Below are 23,526 nucleotides of genomic sequence, written 5' to 3' on the forward strand. Positions count from 1 at the left end.
TTCCCCATCTCTCTCAATTTCTCTCTGTCCTTGTCAATAAAATGAAAAAAATGGCCACCAGGAGCAGTGGATTTGTAGTGTGCCATTAAGCCCCAGCAATAACCCTGGAGGCAAAAAAAAAAAAAAAAAGGAATCATGTTCATGTTCAAAGTCAGGAATGGTTTTCTCGGCTTCCTCTTAGATTGAGTTATAGGTCTATCCGGAGTATACCTCTTCTCCCGTGGGAGACATATTCATTATCTTTAAAGAGCAATTGAATGAAATAATATTTCTGTTAACTATTTTGTTATTTACTTAAGTTCCAGAATTACTTCTGACGGCTGGCTCCCTGAGTGGAGTATGGTAAGAAAATATGGGAGAGGAGAGGGAGAGATGGGCAGCCTGGTGGCCTCAGGCGTCTGGAGGAAGTGAGAACATGTACCTTTTCCAACACATTCTTTCTAATCACCATGGGAGCAGGCCCAAGCAAGCCCTGTCTCCAGTACTCCCACTGTCTAGAAGACTGATCTGTGCCTGAGCCCCTGCCTACCCTCCTCACAAGACTGACCCATTCTTTTTATTATTGTTTGTTTGTTTCCTTTTATTGCCCTTCTTGTTTTATCGTTGTAGTTATTATTGTTGTTGTTATCATTGTTGTTGGATAGGACAGAGAGAAATGAAGAGAGGAGGGGAAGACAGAAAGGGGGAGAGAAAGACAGATACCTGCAGACCTGCTTCACCACTTGTGAAGCGACTCCCCTGCAGGTGGGGAGCTGGGGGCTCGAACTGGGATCCTTGCACCGGTCCTTGTGCTTTGCGCCACATGCGCTTAACCCACTGTGCTACTGCCCGACTCCCAACTAACCCATTCTTTGGTGGTCAGTCCTAATAACCTCCTCCATTGGTGAAGCTGAGGGTAGAGGCCCTGAGCACCCACAGGAATGGAGGAGAATGGGCATGAATGGTTAGGGGCTTATTCACTCTGGCCCACCCTGAAAATAGTCATATAAACAGACAACTCTCAGCATTCTAAACTAAGTCAGGCTAAAACCTCAGCTCACCCTAGATGAAGACTGAGGACCCTGGCAGTAGCCCACCCCTCCCTGACCCCAGGAGACATGGAAGGGGTGCAGTGCTTCTTTCTATCACCTCATCAAAGGCCCCACCTCCTCATTGCTGTCCTCATGGGCCCCTTTTCTCCTCTTTTTCTTCTTGTCTATCTCCTTTTTCTCCTTCTCTGGGAGGATGTTGTCAATCCACGCCAGATCATGCTGTGAGAAGACAAGGTCCAGTAGCCTGCGAACAATGATGAGGCCCAGGATCTATATAGCAGGGGTCCAGAAAAACAAAACCAAACAAACAAAAAACAATGCTGACTTCATGCCCCAGTGTTGGGCACTGTTTTTTTCCATTCAGTCAACTGTGTCTGGGAACTTCCTCTGGTCTTTGTAGCTTCCCTCTTGGTAATTACTCCTAGTTCACACAAACTGTTACGAATTCTACCACTCCTTGGTTCCTCTCCTTGGGCATTGCTTCAGCAGAGTGAAGTGGCTCGGTAACCCAGCCTGTGGCAGCTGAGGTGAGGAATCAGGGAAGAGGCCCTATGGGCTGATGCTGTCCAGACCTCCTCCCCACTCCCCATACCCATCACCTGGTCTAGACTCATCCCCTCTCTGCTCTGCATCTACCCTGTGACCCCTAGAATTAGGTCACCTTAAGAAGGTGAGGATAGGCGCCTCCCCAGACCCCCGAGCAGGAGGTGGAGCCCGCCCACCTTACCATGACCGGGAAGATGATGGCGGCCATTGTGGACTTGAGGATCCAGAGCACTGCCAGACAGAGTATCTGCACCAGGGTGAAGAGGTGGATCCGGCGCAGGGGCACGTGCCGCAGAAAGGCGTGGTCGGGCTGGTGCTTCGCAGGCATCAGGAAGAGCTTGCAGCGTTCCCAGAACTGCCGAGGACAGTACAGGGCTCGTCCAGGTGATGGAGACCCTGGTAGCCCTGCTGGGGGCTTAGGGTGGGGGAAGAGGTTCTGCGGCAGGGTCACATAGAAGGGGATCCCTGGTCTTCTCTTAATGATGCACAAGAGGGGATTTGGTGGTATCCAGGACATAGCAAGACCTTAGGGGAGAGGGACCTGAGCCCTGACTGGGGGGTGGGAACTATCCTGTAGGTGGCCACAAATGAACACTGTTCATACCCAAGAACAATGCAACTTAACTGTACTGTTAATACAAATGCTCCAGGACACCGTGTGATGTTAGGGCAAATAAACAAAGCAAAATATTTTCTTCTGCTTAGAAAGCTGCCTTAGAGAAAAGATGGATGTAGGAAAATGCTGACTGAAGCCAGACCAATCAGGTTTTAGAACTCTGAGCCTCAGTTTTCTCATCTATAATATGGTTATCAGAAGACTTACATCTGTAGATTAACTTATCAAACACCCATAAAATGCCTGGGATAATTATTTCACTTAGTAAACTTAGAAACATAGTAAATGGTCATACTGTCACTATGGTGATTATTATTACTCTCTCACTAACTGGGAAAGGGAGCACTTGGAAAGGGGAGAGCTTTACCTGGATGCCATTCAGGGAGGCCACACCCATATACAGAAAGACTCCATACAGCACTGGCAGGGGGATATACTGACAGGAGAGAAAGAAGCAGTAGCACTTTAGATGGGGCCTCTGCTGGTGACTGGCTGTCAGCCCCCCCTGTCCTGGAAGACAGTGTCTGTTAAATCTACAGAGGCAGCCTGGCATGCCTCAACTTCCTCCAAGTGGTGAAGTTGCTGGCTGTTCGGGGGGCTGAAGGGTCCAAGGGCAGATGTGGAACTAGAGAATCACTGGGTGGGAGAAGTGGCTGCATTCCTCTAGCCCCTTCTGTAGCTGGGTAGCCAGACCAGCTTGCAGCTGCTCTCCTAGACTAGCCTCCCTTCAGGCCTTCTGACTGGCCAAAGACAAACCTTCTAGAACACAGTAAAGTTCCAGAGAAAGCTTCCTGCTGATTCCTGCCAGCCCTTCCCACCTCCAAGCCCAGATGAGCTCTCCCACCCCAAAACAGCACTGCTTGATGCCACTGAATAATAAATTGACCAACATCGGCAGGGAGTACCTTCTCAGTAACAGAAATTCAAACCATACACAGAGAGCTGAATAAAGAAGCAAAAGAAGTGTATAAACTAACCACCACTAATCCTCAGCTAGCTACGAATGGTTTGATAGGTATCTTTCCTTTTGAACGGGCTCATAGGTAGTTTGCTTTTTCAAAAATGGGCTCATATCACTCATACTGTCCTACAATCATTATAACTCATTAGAAACCTGTTGTGCTATTTCTCCATTCTCAAAACTGTTTCTACTCCTCTCATCCATCTCTCTGAATAAGGTTCTCACGGAAGGTTGTCATACTGGAACACTTGACAGAACTTAAAGTACTATGTCCAACTCTTCCACGCTATTTAAGATTGTGAAGAAATCTAACCAAATCAGTGCTATTTTAAAATACACGAGAATGTATTCATGTGTGTGTGGGGGGGTGGATTATTCCATTTGGAATCATTTTATTCCCTCATTTATCCTTTTTTTTTTTTCTTCCTCCTCCAGGGTTATTGCTGGGCTAGGTGCCTGCACCATGAATCCACCGCTCCTGGAGGCCATTTTTCCCCCTTTTGTTGCCCTTGTTGTAGCTTCGTTGTGGTTATCATTATTGCCCTTATTGACGCAATTCTTTGTTGGATAGGACAGAGAGAAATGGAGAGAGGAGGGGAAGACATAGAGGGGGAGAGAAAGACAGACACCTGCAGACCTGCTTCACCGCCTGTGAAGCGACTCCCCTGCAGGTGGGGAGCCGGGGGCTCGAACCGGGATCCTTACGCCGGTCCCTGCGCTTTGCGCCACATGCGCTTAACCCACTGCGCCATTGCCCGACCCCCCATTTATCCATTTTGTAGCATGCAACAGAATTTACTTCCTTTTTAAAAGCTGGTCAGTATCACATATTTTGTTTATCTGTTCATTTATTGATGCACATGTAAGTCGTTTCCGCCTTTGGCCCAGGGTATTCTATCCCAACCAGTGAGCTGGCCACAGTCTAGAATTCCCCATTAATCTGCTGGCTACGTAATCCAGCACCACACATTGGAGGGAGAGGACAACTCGGTGATGGGTGAGGAATGCTGACACATATCTTGAAGAGATGTTAGTATGTACCCCTGTGATAAGAACAATCTTGCAAATCAGCCTTTCCTGCACAAAGTGGTAAAAAATGAGTATTAAAGGTTGCAGTTGAGCTGTGGTCTTGGGTAAGCAATTTACCAGTGTTAAGTGCTCTGTGAGTCTAGTACTTGGCTATGACTAGCTTGACAGGCATGGGCAAATTTACAGCTGCTAAAAAAATAACTGAGAAAGCTCTACAGAAATTTTTCTTGATTGAAAATTTACATAAAAACTCTAACTGACTTCTTTTTGACGATATGATTGACTTTATTAAATGATCCATTAGTCAGGACCGGCATAAGGATCCCAGTTCGAGCCCCCAGCTCCCCACCTGCAAGGGAGTAGCTTCACAGGCAGTGAAGCAGGTCTACAGGTGTCTATCTTTCTCTTCCCCTCTATCTTCCCTTCCTCTCTCCATTTCTCTCTGTCCTATCCAACAACAATGACATCAATAATTACAACAAGGGCAACAAAAGAGAATAAGTAAATAAATAAAAATAAAAATAAATGATCCATTAGTCATGCTGCAATCCATCTGACAAATAGAAAGATGCCGTAAAGAGATAAAGAAAAAAGAAAGGTAGGGGGTCGGGCAGTGGCACACTGGGTTAAGTGCACATAGTATGAAGTACAAGGACCCACGCAACGATCCCAGTTCAAGCCCTGGCTCCCCATCTGCAGGGGGGTCGCTTCACAAGCAGTGAAGCAGGTCTGCAGATGTTTCTCTGTCTCTATTGCTCTCTAACTTCCACCCCCCTCTCAGTTTCTCTCTGTATTATGTCCTATTAGAAAAGAAGAAGAAGAAAGTACTCAACAAAAAGAAAAAAAGAAAGGTTTTTATACATAGAAAGAAGGTAAAATGGAGGAGGGGAAAGGGAATCTTTTCAGGTTATAGGGAATGGAAACATCTTGGGAGGGACTGTCTCAGGGGGATAGAAAAGATGACCCCACTGAGGAAAAGACCACATTCCTGAGGTTAAATCTGAGTGAGCTTAGCACAATCATCTAAATTTTCGAGTCTATAATTTTCTTGATTTTTTTTTGTTTGCACAGGAAAATGAACTCAAGATTTTACACATGCAGAATTCTGCCAAGCATCCTCCTTGGATCCATTTTTCTATTTTTTTTTTAGAGACATGGAAAAGGGGAGAGCTCACTACCACCCACTATCCATGATGCTCCCTCCAGTGCTCTCTGTCCTCTCCATGACACTCTGTCCTTACCAGAGTTTGAACCTAGGGTCTTATGCTTAGTAAGAAGCATATTCTACAGTGACACACCTGATTGCACAGTTACAATGCAAAAGGACCCGGGTTTGAGCCCCTGACCCCGACCTGCAGGGGGAAAGCTTTGCAAGTAGTGAAGCAGTGCTGCAGGCGTCTCGCTTTTTCCCTCTCTGTCTCCTCCTACCCCCTCAATTTCTGGCTGTCTCTGTCCAATAAATGAAGATAATAAGAATAAAAAAGAAGCATCTTCTACTAAGAGAGCTTTCTTCTGACTCCCTGCTGTTTTCTTCTTAACAGATATAAATGTCGGGTCTAATTCTAGCATCTCACATCTGGATCTGGGTTATGTTTTTCTTGAACAATTACAAATATCTTTTTTTCCAACTATCTTTCCTTTTATCCAAAACAATACAATTTTACTACTGATGTCAACTGGTGGCAATGTTTTAATTACTAACAACTTGAAAACCTGCCTTTATAAAAGGCATATACCTTGATATAGTCAAATCAGAAATGCTAAACCTTATAACCAATAAAAATCTGGATAGTTGCTTTGCCATGTGCACAACCCAGCTTTGAACTCAGCCCCCACAGCACTAAAGGAAGCTTTGGTGCTGTGTTCTCTTCCATCCTCTCTCTCTCTCTCTCTTTCTCTCTCTCTGCCTCTGTGCATTCTCTGTCCCTATATTTAAAAAAGAAGGAGAAGAAAGCCTCATGAACTGAGATAAGTGACACAGCCCAGGAAGTGGCACAGTGGGGAGATTGCCAGTCTTTCAAGGATGAGGTCTGGAATCTGATCCCCAGCACTACATTATGTCAGAATAATGCTCTGGTTCTCTGTCATAAGTAAACAAATAAACAGTCCCTGCCATAAATTTTATCACATAGATTTTCTGGCGATTTAAATTACCATTTTTCCACTCTTATTTTAAATGAGCATGGGCAAGCAGTTTGTTTCAAATCTCTTTGTGATTGAAGACAAAAATATCAGAGCATTTACATTATTAAATCTCTAAAGCAAACAAGCAAAAACAAAAAAAACCAGGGCTGGGTGGTGCTGCACCAGGTTAAGCACACATATTACAATGTGCAAGGACACAGTTTTGAGGCCCCACTCCCCACCTGCAATGTAGAAAAGTTTTGCAAGTGGTGAAGTAGTGCTGCAGGTGTCTCTCTGTCTCTCTCCTCTCTATCTCCCCCTTCCCTCTGGATTTCTGGCTGTCTCCATCCAATAAGTAAGTAAAGATAATAGAAATGTAATAACAAAATTAAAAACAGTGGCTAGGGAAATAATTTAACTTCTCAAGCAATGGACTTTCAGGCCTGAGGTTCCTGGTTCAATCCCCAGCAATGAATATACCAGAGTGTGGTCCCTTTCCCTAACCCCCAAACCCTTCTCTCTGGTCATGTGAGCCTCTTGTATATAATAAACTATATCTAAAAGATAAATAAGTAAAAATAAGAAAATAAAAGGTATCAGAGCATTTAGGACCATGTGGAACCATGAAAATTTCTCCATGGTGGCCAGGGAAATACTAACATTTCTCCATATCTGGCACCCTACCCTACTTTGAGAGCCTACTTATTTTTATAAGATGTATAAATTATTACAGAAATATAGTACACTGCTTGGAAAGCTATAACATTTGAATCAAGAGCTGCAGTAGAAAGGAGTTTCCATTACTACTTAATATATAAAATTATTATATATCAGCCAAAAACAAGTATTGATTTAAAGATTGATCATTTAAAGACTGACCATCAAAGGTGTTGGCAGTGTCAAATATAATAATACACAGGATCATTTTCATCAAAATTATTTAAGTATGCTTTGTTGGCATGTTAATAGATATTAAGGTTAATATAAAGAAACAAAATCAAACTCTTAAGCCACAAGAAGAACACTGGATACTAGAAAAGAAGGGGGAGTGACATGGGTAATTGGAAAAAAAAAGGGTCAAACTGTATGATAATATGCTGGTGACAATCAGAATGTAATAAGTAGGTATAGTGGAATAACTCGCTTTTTTTGCCTCCAGGGTTATTGCTGGGGTTCAGTGCCTGCACCATGAATCCACTGCTCCTGGAGGCCATTTTTTCCCCTTTTGTTGCCCTTGTTATGGTTATTCTTGTTGTTGTTGATGTTTTTTTGTTTGCTTATTTTTGTTTTTTTGTTGTTGTTGTTGGATATGACAGAGAGAAATCAAGAGAGGAGGGGAAAACAGAGAGGGGGAGAGAAAGACAGACCTGCTTCACCACCTGTTGGTCATTACACCAGGTCCCCTGCATTGCTTGATGCTGTGATCTATTTACATAATCATTGTTTTGCCTGAGACCCATCCTGCCTGCAGGGTATTGGGTTAATCCCCACTGGTTAGAACCTTGGCAACAGCTGCTATGGAAGCTTTCTATATTCATGCTCTTTTTTTGCTCCACCCCCTCTCCTAGCCATTTCCTTTTCCGACCTGCCACTTCCATCTCAGAAGATATAAAGGCATTTTCTCTGACCAAAAAAAAAAAAAACCTGCATTATGTTCCCAGTCAGCCACGAGTTCCAGAGTCTCTCTCTCTGACAGCGCTAGTCCAGCAACCACCTGTGAAGCGACTCCCCTGTAGGTGCGGAGCCGGGGCCTTGAAAGGGATCCTTACACCAGTCCTTGTGCTTTGTACCACGTGCACTTAACCCACTTCACTACCGCCTGACCCCCAGAATAACTCACTTCTTTGCCATATACACAACCCAGGTTTGAGCCTGAACCCCACTGCATTGAAAGAAGCTTCGAAGAAAAAAAGAAAGAAACTTCGATGATGTAATGTCTTTCTCTTACTCTCTCTTCTGTCTATATTTAAGAAAAACAGAATGTAGAGTAGGCAGATGTTGATATAAAAGTTCATACACCTGGACCCTACAGATTATAAATAAATGTTACTCCATTTGTTAACATGAATAGTATTAGTACAAAATTTTACTTAAGATCAGATGTATCAAACAGATGACTACAAACATCTAGAAAGCGTATACTCACAATAATTGTCTCCCCCAGAAAACTGGTCATATTATAAATAATAAAAGGAGAGAATAAAAGGAGAGTGGATTTTTCCAGCTGCTCTATTTTTTAAATATTTATTTATTTATGTATTCCCTTTTGTTGCCCTTGTTTTTTATTGTTGTAGTTATTATTGTTGTGCAGCTCAACCTGCTGCACTACCGCCTGACTCCCTAGCTGCTCTGTTTCATATTAACATGAAAATAAGTTCCAGAAGTGTGGTTAGGGAGTAGGAACCATTTCAGATTGTGCTCCTGATCAACTAGGGGAAAAAAAAAATCCCCTGAAAAGTCAAGAACAGACAACTAGGATTTCTCCAGAAACCCAGTAAGCCACAGGTGAGTATAGACATGTGTGACCATTGGGTGGAAAAAGGGTGAGGAAGAAATTCTCCTAACTCTAAGGCCATGCTTGGTGAGAGCTAGCTTCAAACAGGAAATGAAGCAGCAGAGTAAACTAACTGGGGTGGGAGAAGACCAAGGATAGCACTCTGGTTCCTCATCTCTTCAAGACCACTGGCTGTCAGCCCATTGCTCGGCAGAATCTAGATTTAGCTACTGGACAACAGGAGAGAGAACTTGGAGTCCAACCCACAATCTGTCACTTCCTGTTGTGTGACCAAAACATCTTCCTTTATGAGTCACTGTTTTCTAACTCTTCTCATGTCTTACCTCTTCATCGCCCTTATCTTCTCTTTCTTCTTTTTTTAAATATTTATTTATTCCCTTTTGTTGCCCTTGTTGTTTTATTGTTGTAGTTATGATTGTTGATGTCATTGTTATTTGATAGGACAGAGAGAAATGGAGAGAGATGGGGAAGACAGAGAGGGGAGAGAAAGATAGACACCTGCAGACCTGCTTCACTGCTTGTGAAACGATTCCCCTGCAGGTGGGGAGCTGGGGGGCTCACTGGTCCTTGTGCCACCTGTGCTTAACCTGCTGTGCTACCGTGACTCCCTTATCTTCTCTTTCTTATCTCTGTATTTTCTCTTAATAATGAGTGAGTGAAGTGAAAAATTTACATATAGTTTTAAAAAAACTTCAAGCATTTGAACCTCTGCATCCCACCTACAGGGGGTGAAGCTTCACAATGGTGAAGCAGGTCTGCAGCTGTCTATCTTTCTGTGTCCCTATCTCCCCTCCCCTCTCAATTTCTCTCTGTTCTATCAAGTAAAAATAAGATAGAAAGAAAAAGAAAAAAATGATCGCTGGGAGTGGTGGATTTGTAGTGCCAGCACAAAGCACCAGTGTAACCCTGGTGGCAATAAAAAAAAATTAAAATTAAATAAAAAAAAAAAAAAAAAAAAACCTCAAGGCGGGGGTCGGGCGGTGGTGCAGTGGGTTAAGCGCATGTGGCGCAAAGCGCAGGGACCGGCGTAAGGATCCCGGTTCAAGCCGCCGGCTCCCCACCTGCAGGGGAGTCGCTTCACAGGCGGTGAAGCAGGTCTGCAGGTGTCTATCTTTCTCTCCCCTTCTCTGTCTTCCCCTCCTCTCTCCATTTCTCTCTGTCCTATCCAACAACGAATTGCGTCAACAAGGGCAATAATAATAACCACAATGAAGCTACAACAAGGGCAACAAAAGGGGGGGAAAAAATGGCCTCCAGGAGCGGTGGATTCATGGTGCAGGCACCGAGCCCAGCAATAACCCTGGAGGAGGAAAAGAAGAAAAAAAAAAAAAAAAAAAACCCTCAAGGCCTGTGGGAGATAAATTAGAGCCAAATTCCCAGCGGCATAACAAGGGATTGAGGTGTAAAAAAAAAAAAAAAAAGTAAGTAAGTAAAACAAAAGCAAACACAGTTAAGATTTACAAGAGATAACAGAAAAAAATTTCCTCACTCTAAACAACAGAAAGAACATAAATATTCAAGAATCCCAGAGAGTTCCAAAAAGAATCAACCAACACCTGCAGACACCAAGACATTACATCAAAGTTAGAATGGACAGGAGTAAGAAGAAAGAAAGGATTCTGAAGGCTGCGAAAGAAAAACAGAGTCACTCACATACAGAGGAAAACCCATAAGATTATCAGCAGATTTCTCCATACAAACTCTAAAAGCCAGGAGAGAATCACAAGATATATATCAAATGCTCAATGAGAAAGGCTTTCAGCTAGACTGTCATTCAAACTAGATGGAGGGATAAATAAGTAAATAAATAAATACTCTTCCATACTATCAAAAAAGGCATGATAATGAAGATACATCACTTTGGCCTGCTAAGATCCTGCCCCCTTTTTAGCAGCCAAGGTGAGATTCTTCTTTTTTTTTTTTTGTTAAATTATTATCTTAATTTATTGGAGACAGCCAGAAATCAAGAGGATAGGGGGAGATAGAGAGGAAGAGAGACAGAGAGAAACACCTGTAGCCCTGCTTCACCACTCACAAAGCTTTCCCTCTACAGGTGGGGCTCAAACCTGGGTCCTTGCACATTATGACATGTGCGCTCGTATTGCACCAAAGTAAAAGACTCTGGGGTGGGTGAGCGGGGAGAATACAGGTCCAAGAAGGATGGCAAAGGACATAGTGGGGGTTGTATTGTTATGTGGAAAACTAGGAAATGTTATGCATGTACAAACTATTATATTTACTGTTAAATGTAAAACATTAATTCCCCAATAAAGCAATTTTAAAAAAATGTGCGCTCAATGAGGTGCACCACCACACAGCCCCAGCGGGATTCTTTTCCCACCACGAGAGCCATTAAGTCAGTACATCCTCAGGTAAACAGGGCCACCTACAGACACAGAGCCTCACCTTCAGGATGGGAGCCAGGAAGACAGAGATGCCCGTCAGGATGAAGACAATGGTACCAGTCACTCTCTGTTCTCTGGAGAAGAGCACACAGTCAGGAGGGCTGGGGGATGCCCCATGGCCATTCCAGCCCTCTACTCTGAAACCCTGACCTCTGCCTTGCTGCCCTTTTCTAGAGAGTCAGCCTGCTGCATGAGTCTCAGCTGACATCATACTTGGGAAGAGAGGGATCCCTGGCCCAGGTAAGGAAATTTGTGTAAGGTTATTAGGAGCCAGTCTAGTGTAGTGACTCTGAGACCTACTAGTTGTGTGACTTTAGGCAAGGCCATAAATACCTTCAGACTGAGTAAAACAGAGACAGAGTAGAAATACCTGGGCAGGCTGTTGTGAGGATGAAGTGGAATATAAAAAGCTTATTATTCCTGGCCTCTGTAACAAAAGCCAATGTCTGCGGGGTTTAACTAATGAGAATTTACAGGAAACTGGGCCTGCTGCTAGCAAAGTAGGTATGGGGAGCAGAGCAGGCATGGTCACTCAGTGCCGGGCACAGATGTCACCCTGGGGCAGCTGGGGCTTTGGAACAGATTGCTCAGGCCCAGCTAGCTGGGACTCAGGACTGATTAGAGAACCCTTGCTTGGAACACACTGAACAGAGTGAGTATCTTAAGGCAGTGGTGAGACACTCTTAGAACAGCCACTGTGGGCTCGCCCTGGATGCCACAGGGGCTGGGAGGTATACTTTCTAACATGGGACATGAGAAGAAGGGTGAACAAAGGAACAGAAGCAACAGGCCACCCAGAGGCAGGAAGTGAGAGCAGTCCTGGGAAAGCTGGATATTGCACAGGGCCTGAGACCACAGGGGGGGTTCTAGGGGACACTGCGTGGTCTTGAAGGGGATACAAGAGAATAAGTTAGAGGGATCTGTGGGACTCCTGAGGGGCATATACATGAGAATGTGTGTAGAGAGGATGTTTGAAATCTAGAAAAAAAAATCACTTAGACCTGAGTTTTCATCTATCTCTTTCCAGCCTTTAGGAATATCACTCCTGCATGTGAGAGCAATCTGGCTGCGACATCTGTCACCCTAGGGTTGATTCAGCTGATCTGCCTGGCTAGGCGGGTGTCCTTTCCTCCCTCACCATTCCATGTGTGAAGAGGACGGCCTTCCCCATATAAAGCTGGACCGGCCTCCGGTCTGTACAAGTAGCTGTGCTCCCCTGCTAGAACCTCCAAACAAGCTCTCAAGAATATCACTCCTATCCCTGGGGCTCCATGACTGTCAGAGCAGAGGCCCTTTCCACCCAAATATCCTGCTGGTAAGAAAAAGATGCTTCCCCTTCCCCTAACTACTGCTCAGATGATTCCCAGACCTGAACCGCCACCTACCTGACCCCCAAGAACTGGGGCTGCTCCCCAGGGGCACTGGTCTCTGTCTCCATCTTGAGGCTGTCGATGTGGGCGATGGAGATGACCGTGGCAGCCACATACCAGGGGAGCCCCATGAAGGAGCACAGGCCCATGAGGATGCCTACCCAGAACAGGTCCAGATGGTAGCCAGCAGCTTTCTGCAGGGAGGGTGGTGCAAGAGAAGTTGTGTAGGAAGTCTGGTCCTAACTAAGTTCTGAGGTAGGCAGAGATGGGGAAACAGAAGTCTCCCTCTAATCAGCCATCATGTAGAACATGATTCAAGGGCTCCCCTCAGCTTTCTAGAACTGGCCTCCACTTTGAGGTGCTCAAGTCTCTCCAACCCTATGGCTGGCTTTGGTTACCACCTTGTCTACAAGGACAAAGCAGAGAAGGGACGAAGTGAGAGAGGAAAGAAGAATTCAGGTTTGAAGAGGCCCTGGGTCTGAGTGATTAGGAAGAAGTTTTTTTTTGTTTTTTTATTTGGTTTTTGCCTCCAGGGTTATTGCTGGAGCTCAGTGATTATACTATAAATCCACTGTTCCTTGTAGCCTTTTTTTTTTTTTTTTTTTTTTTTTTTAGGACAGAGAGAAATTGAGAGAGGAGGGAAAGACAGAGAGGGGGAGAGGAAGATAGACACCTGTAGACCTGCTTCACTGCTTATGAAGCGACACCGCTGTAGGTGGGGAGCTGGAGGCTTGAACCAGGATACTTGTGCGGGTCCTTATACTTTGTACTATATATGCTTAACCTGGTGTGCCACCACCAGCCCCCTGGAAGAAAGGTTCTTACCAATAACCTCAATCTCTCTGCCCTAGACCAGCCTCAGTGGCCCAGAGAGAGGAGTGGGAGGGGTAGGCTGAATATCCTCAGCGCAGGGAGGGAGCCTGCTAAAAGCAGGAAGGCTAAGGATGTTCCTTATCTTATGGTTCTGGGTCAAAATACCCCTACTAGCATCTTCCCTCAGCCTCTAGCTCACTAAAAGGAGGCACAGAATTAGAGGGTCACTATGAAAGAAGCAAAGAGCCAGTGCCATTTGTCCATCTTGGGTGGTATTGTGCTTGGGATCAATCCTGCTAATCTTACCCAAAAGTGAGGGTCACAAGGTCACATACACACACACACAAAACCCAGAATGCCATTCTTCTAGCCTCAGGTTTTTTTGTTTGTTTGTTTTGTTTTTAGTATTTTATTTATCTATCTATTTATTTATTCATTTATTATCGAAACAGACAGTAGAAGAGAAAAAAAATCAGAGCATCACTCTGATACACGTGCTGCCAGGGACTAAACTTGAACTTATGACCTTTTATGGGAAAGTCCACGGCTTTATCCAGAGCACCACATCCCAATACCCCCACCCTTCATGTTTTGTTTCATAGATGGCATGGGTTGTGTTGTTGTTTGTTTGCTTGCTTAAAAAAATAAAAGCTCCACATCTACTGGAAACGCCACCAGGTGCCAGATGCCATCAGGATGCCGGCCAGGCTTCCCTGGACTGAAGACCCCACCAATGTGTCCTGGAGCTCTGCTTCCCCAGAGACCCACCTTACTAGGGAAAGAGAGAGGCAGGCTGGGAGTATGGACTGACCAGTCAACGTCCATGTTCAGTGGGGAAGCAATTACAGAAGCCAGACCTTCTACCTTCTGCAACCCACAATGGCCCTGGGTCCATGCTCCCAGAGGGATAGAGAATGGGAAAGCTATCAGGGGAGGGGATGGGATATGAAGATTGGGTGGTGGGAATTGTGTGGAGTTGTACCCCTCCTACCCTATGGTTTTGTTAATTTATCCTTTCTTAAATAAAAAATAAATTAAAAAAATAACACAGCACATTTTATGAAAACCAGCAAAATAAAATGAAATCTAATATAAAAAATAATAAAATAAAATAAATAAAAGCTCCACCTCCCTTTTTGGTCCTCCAGATGCTGTGGGAAGAAAGGATTGTGTCTGCTCCTAGCACCAGCCTTACCCTCAGCTTGTTCTCCTTCCGGTTGACTATGACGGCCGTGATCTGCTGGTCCATGAAGATCAGGATAGTCACCAGCAAGGCAGGCAGGATGCTGGCCAGGTATACCCACCAGGGGTTCTTCCCAAAGGGGGCCACAAACCAGCTTCGGTCAGGTCGCGTGGGCTGAATGGAGCAAAAGGAAAGGGCCCTTCCTCTCTCCCTTCTGCCAGGGTGCTTACAGCCTGCCCTACAAGCCCTCCTCTGCCACTTCTTCACCTGGTGTACTTCTCAAACACTATCTTTCCCCTTTAAGACATTAAACACCTGAAGCTTTAGCATAAAGAGACTACAGAGGCACGCCAACATGAAAAAAAGATAATTTGCAGCAACTGCTAAAGGATGAAATGTGGGGAAATGTGGTGGTGAGGCTGTTATAACTTTTGGTAATTGCAAAATAAGAAGCAGAAATAAGGCCCAAGAATCATGATTCAAGAGTTTGATGGGTCCAGTATCTGAAGTTTCCACTTCTCTGAATTTCCTGCCTGAGGAGCAATACAGAATTGTCTACACAACACAGAACATCAACCCAGTCTTGTTTATTTAGAATAGGGATCTCTTTTGTTTTATTTAAGAGAAAGGGAAATTCTGGGGCTGGGTGGTGGCACACTTGGTCAAGCACACATGTTACAGTGAGCAAGAACCCAGGTTTGAGCCCCCCCATCCTTACCTGCAGGGGGAAAGCTTCATGAGTCATGAAGCAGTGTTTCAGATGTCTCCCTGTCTCTCTCCCTCCTATCTCCCCCCTTCCCTCTTGATTTCTGGCTGTCTCTATCCAATAAATAAATAAAGATAATAAGAAGTTTTAAAAAACGGATTCTGATTTTGAAAGCCAATGTGAGTTTTACAAGAAGCTAAGTTAGGAGAATAGTATAGTATAGCCCCAAGGGCAAGCCTCCACTAGCAGGAAGGATCAGTTCAAGAACCTACATCTCCCAGCCCCATTTAGATAGCTATGAGGGAACAGGTCTAGAGTTTAGTGACAAGCAAATGGCATCAACTCTAGAGCAATGGGGTATTTCTGAAAGCAGTGCTTCTCAAACCTCAGCTGGTCCCTGAACACCCCCCCCCGGCAAATATTTATTTAAATGAAGAATACATGACCAGGCTGTGGTGCTTCTGGTAGAGCACACATATTGCAGTGTTCAAGGTTCAAGGTTCAAGCCCCCGGCCCCCACCTGTATAGGGGAAGTTTCACAAGTGGTAAAGCAGTGCTATAGGTATCTCTCTCTATCTCTATCTCTGTCTCTCATTCTCTCAATATGCCTCTGTCCTATCAAATAAATAAATAGATATTACATAAATATTTTAAGAAAACAATACTGATGGGGCGGGGTGGTGGCGCACCTGGTTGAGCACATGTATTACAATGCTCAAGGACCTGGGTTCAAGAACCCGGTCCCCATCTGCAGGGGAAAGCTTTACAAGTGATGAAGCAGGGCTGTGGGTGTCTCCCTGTCTCTCTCCCTCTCTATTACCCCCCTACCTCTTGATTTCTGGCTGTCTCTATCCCATAAATAAAGACAATAATAAATTAAAATTTTTTTAAAAACTGAAAAAAGTTTCTTTAAAAAATAATAAAAAGAAAACAATACTGATATTTAAAAAACAAATAAATAAATGCAGAATTATAGACCCTGCCTTCAAAGGCTCTGATTTCACAGGTCTGGAAGGAGACGGAGAGTTTTCATTTCCAAGTTCCCAGGTGACAATGCAATGCTGGTTTGAAGGCTAAACTTTGAGAAACTCTGTTCTAGGAGGTCAGTTTTTTAAAATATTATTTATTTAGTATTGGACAGAGAGAGAGAAATTGAGAGTGGAGGGGGAGATAGGGAGAGAGACAGGGAGACACCTGTAGCCCTGCTTCAACACTCGTAAAGCTTTTCCCTTGTGGGTGGGGACCAGGGGTTTGAACATATGACCCTATGTACTGTAATTTAAGTGTTTAACCAGGTGCACCACCACCTGGCCCCCTAGAAGATCATTTTCAATAGATTTTTAGATGGAACTTGTAGACTGTCGAGTGCCAGGAAGTTATAGACCCATAAATGGAAATCAAGAGGCTTCAGGTAGGTTACAAGCTGCATTCAAATGCCTTCCCAACCAGTGGCCAAACCTCAGCATGTCATATGAAAATGTCCCCAGCCCACCTTCACAAGCCACCCCCTGGGTTTTTGAAAAGGTGGAGAATTCAGACAAATCCACATGCCTGAGAGGAGATGAAACTTTGATCATTGTGGAGGGGAGAGAATCTATAGCTAGTAGGTAGGAAAAGCAAATGCCTAGAGCAGGGCGACAGGGGCAAACCTTGATGACACTGGGCACGTGCAGCTTGGGGGTTTGAAGGCCAAAACAGGCATCGATCCCACAGAACATCAAGATAGAGAAGACAATGGAAAAATCAGCTACCAGGGCCCGGACCTGAAAAAAGATAAGCGAGTGAAGCCCCCACGCACCTCCACATGAACAGCATCCTTAGGCAAAGAAGAGAAGGTTTAAGAGCTTGGGCTCTGAAGATCTAGATTCAAATGCTGGTGTAGCCCTTGCCAGATGTGTGACCTTGGGGAAGCCATCTCTTGGAGTCCTAGTTTTCACATCTGAAAATGGAACTAATCATGGTACCTATCTCACAGGCATAAGTGAATTATGGCTCATTTAGAGGGCTTGGTATATTGTAGTCAAAGTGGAGATTGTATTATCCTTGTGGCATGCCAGCCAGTCTCTGCTGAAGACTGAACCCCATCAGGGGAGGGGAGGACAAGGACAGTACTCTGAGCAAGCTCTTACAAAAAACGTATGACTCACTAATCCTTTCTTAAATAAAAATTTAAAAAAAAAAAAAAAAACGTATGACAGACAATTACATTCTTCAAAGACTGAAATTTCTAAATAATAATAATAATAAAAGCAAAAAGGAAAATAGGAAAGGCAAGGGCAGGTAATGGCTCACTGAATTTATTCCCTATAGTCCTTTAAAATCACTACTAGGATGACATGCAATAGGAGCTAGGAGATTGCTCACTCAGTAGAGTGTACATTTTACTAAGTGTGAGAACCTGGGTTCAAGTCAACTGGGCTCAAAACATGGGAGCACTGTGCATAGCACTGGGGGAAGTTACATGAACAGAGCTGTGGTGTTATTCCTTCACTCTGTATCTTTCTCCCACTGTCTCTCTCTTCCTGTATGTCTGAAATTAAATGCTTTTGCGCCATGTACACTTAACTCGTTGTGCTATCACCCAACCCCCTAAGAAAAATTTTAAGCATAAGACATCACTACACAATAAAGTTGAAGATAGAAATAACTAAATGCTGTCAGAGGGACTTATTAAAGAAACCTACTTCTTACCCAACCAAAAAGAAATGTGTACACCTATGTTCATAGCAGCACAGTTCATAATAGCTAAAACCTGGAAGTAATCCGGGTGCCCAACAACAGATGAGTGGCTGAGAAAGCTGTGCTATATATACACAATGGAATACTATGCAGCTATTAAGAACAATGAACCCCCCTTCTCTGACCAACCTTGGACGGAGCTAGAAGGAATTATGTTAAGTGAGCTAAGTCAGAAAGATAAAGATGAGTATGGGATGATCCCACTCATCAACAGAAGTTGAGAAAGAAGAACAGAAAGGGAAACTCAAAGCAGGACCTGACTGAATTTGGAGTAGGGCACCAAAGAGAAAACGATGGGTTGAGGGTGAGGGTGGATGTTCAGCTTCACGGGGTGGGGGTGGGAGGGAGGGGAAGGGAGTGGGTTGGGACACAGTCTTTTGGTGGTGGGAATGGTGTTTATGTACACTCCTATCAATTTGTAGTCATATAAATCACTATTTAACTAATATAAGAGGGGAAAAATTGATTGAAATCAAATCTTTTATATCACAGACTGAGTCTTTTTAATACACAGGCTGAGTCTTTCATATGTTGACTCTCTTAAAAGCTTAGATGAGGGAGAACAGAGCAACCGGTGGCACAGCTATATACAAATAATGTCGAAGGACATAAGTTATGGAGATGTTGTGTATGATACAGCAAATCCTAGCAAAGGGATATTTCAAAGTTAACCCAATTGCCAAATAATGTGATTATAGCAATAACTATTTATTGTCTTCTTAAACCCTAAGATAGCAAGAACCTCCTGCTTCCTCTATAGAGCCTATATTTCCCCCAGTCCTGGAACCTCTAGGGTGGGGCTCACTTTCCTGCACGCTTCTCTCAATTCATACCAAATGATATTGCAACCGCCGATCCCAACCTAATCAACTCAAGGAGTACCACCTCTGCATGCTTCACTTCAGACTATGTCCAGAGACGTCAGGCATGGAATGTCAACCCTTCACCTTCATTACTCAGGTGAGACCTTTCCTATCACAGTATTCTCAAATTCCATTCCAGGAGGTTCACTTCCTAACAAAATCCCAAAACCTAGATATAGAACAGGTCTCTTAAGATAGAGCATATATTCACATGTATCCATAAATTAGGGCAAAATATATACCTGAAAGCAAAAATACACAATAGTCTGTAGTGAGTCAGCATCAAGTTCATAATGAAATAGTATCTAATTAGACTTAGACACCTTCCTCACCTACTTCCCTATTACAGTTCTCTCACTCACTCTAAAGCTAACCTTAGCAAAGCAAGGACTGCAAAAGCTGAATAAGGGCAAGAGACTGGCATACTTTAACGATGACACTTTAATCACTATCAGGCCACCCCATTAGCTGGGACCCTATTCGGGGATTCCTGAGATTCCCAAACAGACATGATGGGCCTACACCTCGAATAAATCCCTCTCTCCATTGTTACTGGTCATTCCTAGCAGGAACAACATAATAGACCCCTTTGTGAGCCCCCATAGGACCTTGCCCTCAACTTGGATCAACAACGGTAGAAAATGTTCCATCCTCCAAAGGGAGGCTGGACAACATACTCTATGCTACACCTGAGGAAGATGGGTCCTAATATTGCAGCAGCTTGGAACATTCCTACTTATGACCACAGAATGTAAGATCAGATCCACAGGGATGCAGAGGTCACATAGGCTCCTAAGCTGAATATGGGCCCCAGACCACATCAAATCGATGGGGTTTACAGTCAACAATATTTATACACCTTTCCCCTATTTGGGAGCTACTCTCTTCCCTGATCCAGCTTTCTGGTCCTTCTGCCAGCCATGACTACACCTCCCCACACAAAATTGGGATCCACCTGCATATCAGATTTCAAGCTCAGGTAAAAACAAAAACAAACAAACAACAACAACAACAACAACAAACACTAGTATAGCTACAGGCCCTTTGGCATTTAACTAAAATATGCCTACTTGCTATCTACAAAATGGAGGGCCCCCCAACTCTTCATCTGCACTATTCCAGCCTTTAGGTTCATGATTGTTCAACAATTTGGCTTTCTATGTTAACTCTCTTTTCAACCACCAGGTTCCAGAGGCTAGCATGATGCCAACTGGACTTCCCTGGACAGACAACCCCACCAATGTGTCCTGGAGCTCCGCTTCCCCAGAGCCCTTCCCCACTAGGGAAAGAGAAAGACAGGCTGGGAGTATGGATCAACCAGTCAACACCCATGTTCAGCGGGGAAGCAATTACAGAAGCCAGACTTTCAACCTTCTGCATCCTACAATGACCTTGGGGCCATACTCCCAGAGGGGTAAAGAATAGGAAAGCTATCAGGGGAGGGGATGGAATATGGAGTTCTGGTGGTGGGAACTGTGTGAAGTTGTACCCCTCTTATCCTATGGTTTAGTCAATGTTCCCTTTTTTTTTTTTTTTATTTATTCCCTTTTGTTGCCCTTGTTGTTTTATTGTTGTAGTTATTGATGTCATCGTTGTTGCATAGGACAGAGAGAAATGGAGAGAGGAGGGGAAGACAGAGAAGGGGAGAGAAAGACAGACACCTGCAGACCTGCTTCACCGCCTGTGAAGCGACTCCCCTGCAGGTGGGGAGCCGGGGTTCGAACCGGGATCCTTATGCCGGTCCTTGTGCTTTGCGCCACCTGCGCTTAACCCGCTGCGCTACAGCCCGACTCCCCAATGTTCCCTTTTTATAAATAAAAAATTAAATAAAAAATAATTTAAAAAAAGAAACCCACTTCTGATTACAAATCTGTGTTCTTATTGTGAAAGAACTCAATAAGCCAATACTTCTTGAGAATCGTCTAAATTGCAACCCCTCCTAATTGCAGGATGAGCTTACCTTGGTAGGGAAATAGCGGCTGAATTTGAACTTCTTCAGGGTCAGGGTCATGGAGTATGTCCCAAAGAAAAGGATGAAGGACATAAGTGCCAGGTCTGGGATGAACTGGCAGGAATTCCCAAGCAGATGCCCACCGTAGCTCAAACACTCCTTCTTGCTCAGCAAAGACCAGTCCATTGCTGTGAAGTTAAGAGGATTGTACTTGGAAAGGAAGCACAGGAGATAAGGGGTCAGGATCTTCTTAGCAGGTCAACTGTGTCCCTCCCATGCAGTCCTACACATCCTCCCCAGACTCTAAGGGGTACTGTTCCTTCTGCCCCAGAGTGGCTGGCAAGAGAGTGAAGTTCCTGGAACACTGATTCAAGGAATGACAAGCAGGCAGTGAGTGCCTTAGAGAGGTGAGGTATTTGCTGACTAGCGCCTCTTCATTGTGTTCTGGGATGCAGCACTTTTGTAGTAAAAAGAACAAAGACAGAGAGGGGCTGCCCTCTCCTCAGCAGGCCTAGCTCCTAGCTCAGCTCAGCCTCACATCTATTTTCACTATACTTCCTCTAAGCATGTCCCTCGCCAATTGGGGTTTATATTCCACCCTCATCAGACCTCACAGATCAGTCTCTTCAGTTATTTCCTTTTTTGGCATTACAGATGCCTAAAGGTCAAGACACAAAAAATTATATATGTGTGAAAATATATATAGTCTATAACTATATATACTCCCCTATATATACCTTCCTAAGTAAATATGTAGGTTCCCAAGTATATATATGCATATGTACATATGTGTAGATACATTTATGTTTCTAACTATAATAATAATTTATAGTAAAATTCAGTACATATTTAAAATTAATGTATCCACATAAAAAACAGATACTAACTGTATGGAATATTCAGGGTAAGAAAACTGTAGTGATTGAAAAGTAAAAAATAGGGAGTTGGGTGGTAGTGCAGGAGGTTAAGCACATGTGGCGCAAAGCACAGGGACTGGCATCAGGATCCCAGTTCGAGCCCCCAGCTTCCCACCTGCAGGGGAGTCGCTTCACAGGCGGTGAAGCAGATCTGCAGGTGTCTACCTTTTTTTCCTCCTCTCTGTCTCCCCCCCCCATTTCTTTCTGTCCTATCCAACAATGATGACATCAATAACAACAATAATAATAAAAACAAGGGCAACAAAAAGGGAATAAATATTTTTTAAAAATCAAAAATATATTGGTATATTTGGTACATTGGTATTCCCAAGGAATCATTGGGCTGTATGTTTTGACACAAATATATGTTTTGATAGCACATGTTTAAAATAAAAGCATGCATCTTCTAAATTCAACATGTAGCCCTGATGGACAGCTGGACTGACCTCAATAAATCTGAGTTGCCATAGATGGTCTGTTTCTAAAGACTTTTTAAAAGATTGACTGATTTATTCATTCATTCATTGACTGGGGCTTCACTAATTCAGGCTAACATTTTCAGATAGAGACAAGAGAGAAAGGTGCTATAGCACCAAAGCTTCCTTCAGTGTGGTGGAGGCTGGACTCAAACCTATGACATAGCAAGCACACTATCCAAGTGAGCTATCTTGCTGGCCCCAGATGTACTTATTTTTATGAGAGAGACAGTGTGTGCATGTGTGGGAGAGACTAGATCATTGCTCAGCTTTGGCATTTCTGGTGCCAGGGATCAAAACTGGTGTCTCAGGTAAGTAAGTGTCTTTCCCAACTCTTTCCTCATGTTCCCAACAAGTAACGCTATTCAAATGCATCATACAAGAGGAAAGAACTTACCAAAGAAGTGTTGTTTGGTGCCAACAGGACTGAAGCATTGAACACAGTTGTGTTTGCTGTGGATAAGCACAAGATATGGAGAAGGGTCAGCAACTGCGGCATTTGAAGCCTGTTATCTCCTTGAGCCCCTGTCTTTTTCTATCTCCCTCCCACTCCTCAGAGTAAAAGATTAGCCTCCACTGTGAGGGAGGCTCATCACACCCCTACAGTTTATTCTCCTCGCTTTGTCCAGTGGAAGGTAGAGGTGGAAGGGGGGAGCCCAAGCCCCACTCTGACAGACTAGCCAGGGCAAACTAGAATAGCTGCTGTCTGACCTTGGAGGGCTGGCTTTCAAAATAGAAGTAAAGAAGCTGTTGCAAAACCAAAGAGCTAAGACAAATTGTTGAATAATGTGCTTTGTGGGTGCTAAGAAGTCACCAGGCCCATCCATGTCTATGTTCTTAGATTTAAAAACCATTTAGAGGTCTGGGAGGTGGCTCAGTGAGTAAAATGCTGGATTTAGAAGCCAGGTTTGATTCCTGGCATCTCATGTGCCAGAGTGATGCTCTGGTGTTCGTTCTCTCTCTCTCTCTCTCTCTCTCTCTCTCTCTCATTCCCTGTCTTGTGTTAATAAATACTAGGGGAAAAAATTGGCACTATGTCAAACCCTTACATACATTACCTTGCTAAGTTTCTAAACCTCCAAGAAGTCTAATTTTAAAAGATGAGGTAACTGAGGTCCAGCGGGATTATATAATCTGCCAGAGCATTGCCCAAGGTCACATAGCTGGAACTTGCCAGAGTGATGATCCACCCCAGGCAGATGGGGTGTACACTTCAGCTTGACATAGGCCAATGCCTCTCCTCAGTCCCTCCATACTCTGCCCTTCTTTTCCGACCAGTCA

The 23,526-nt window shown here is 44.1% G+C and overlaps 1 protein-coding gene across 1 annotated transcript in view; it reads right to left on the reverse strand.

The window, feature by feature from the left end:
• Positions 1-23,526, reverse strand: part of SLC4A5 (solute carrier family 4 member 5) — a 110,187-nt gene that overhangs the window by 5,636 nt on the left and 81,025 nt on the right. The window contains exons 16-24 of the mRNA XM_060187548.1: positions 22,643-22,698; positions 20,862-21,062; positions 16,949-17,062; positions 14,606-14,767; positions 12,613-12,791; positions 11,229-11,301; positions 2,561-2,629; positions 1,759-1,932; positions 1,146-1,301 (exon numbers count right to left, since the gene is read on the reverse strand). Of these exons, the coding sequence (XP_060043531.1) occupies positions 1,146-1,301; positions 1,759-1,932; positions 2,561-2,629; positions 11,229-11,301; positions 12,613-12,791; positions 14,606-14,767; positions 16,949-17,062; positions 20,862-21,062; positions 22,643-22,698 (1,184 nt within the window). The remainder of the gene's footprint in view (positions 1-1,145; positions 1,302-1,758; positions 1,933-2,560; positions 2,630-11,228; positions 11,302-12,612; positions 12,792-14,605; positions 14,768-16,948; positions 17,063-20,861; positions 21,063-22,642; positions 22,699-23,526) is intronic.

The sequence above is a fragment of the Erinaceus europaeus genome, chromosome 3 (genome assembly GCF_950295315.1).
Source record: "Erinaceus europaeus chromosome 3, mEriEur2.1, whole genome shotgun sequence".
Lineage (NCBI taxonomy): Eukaryota > Metazoa > Chordata > Mammalia > Eulipotyphla > Erinaceidae > Erinaceus > Erinaceus europaeus.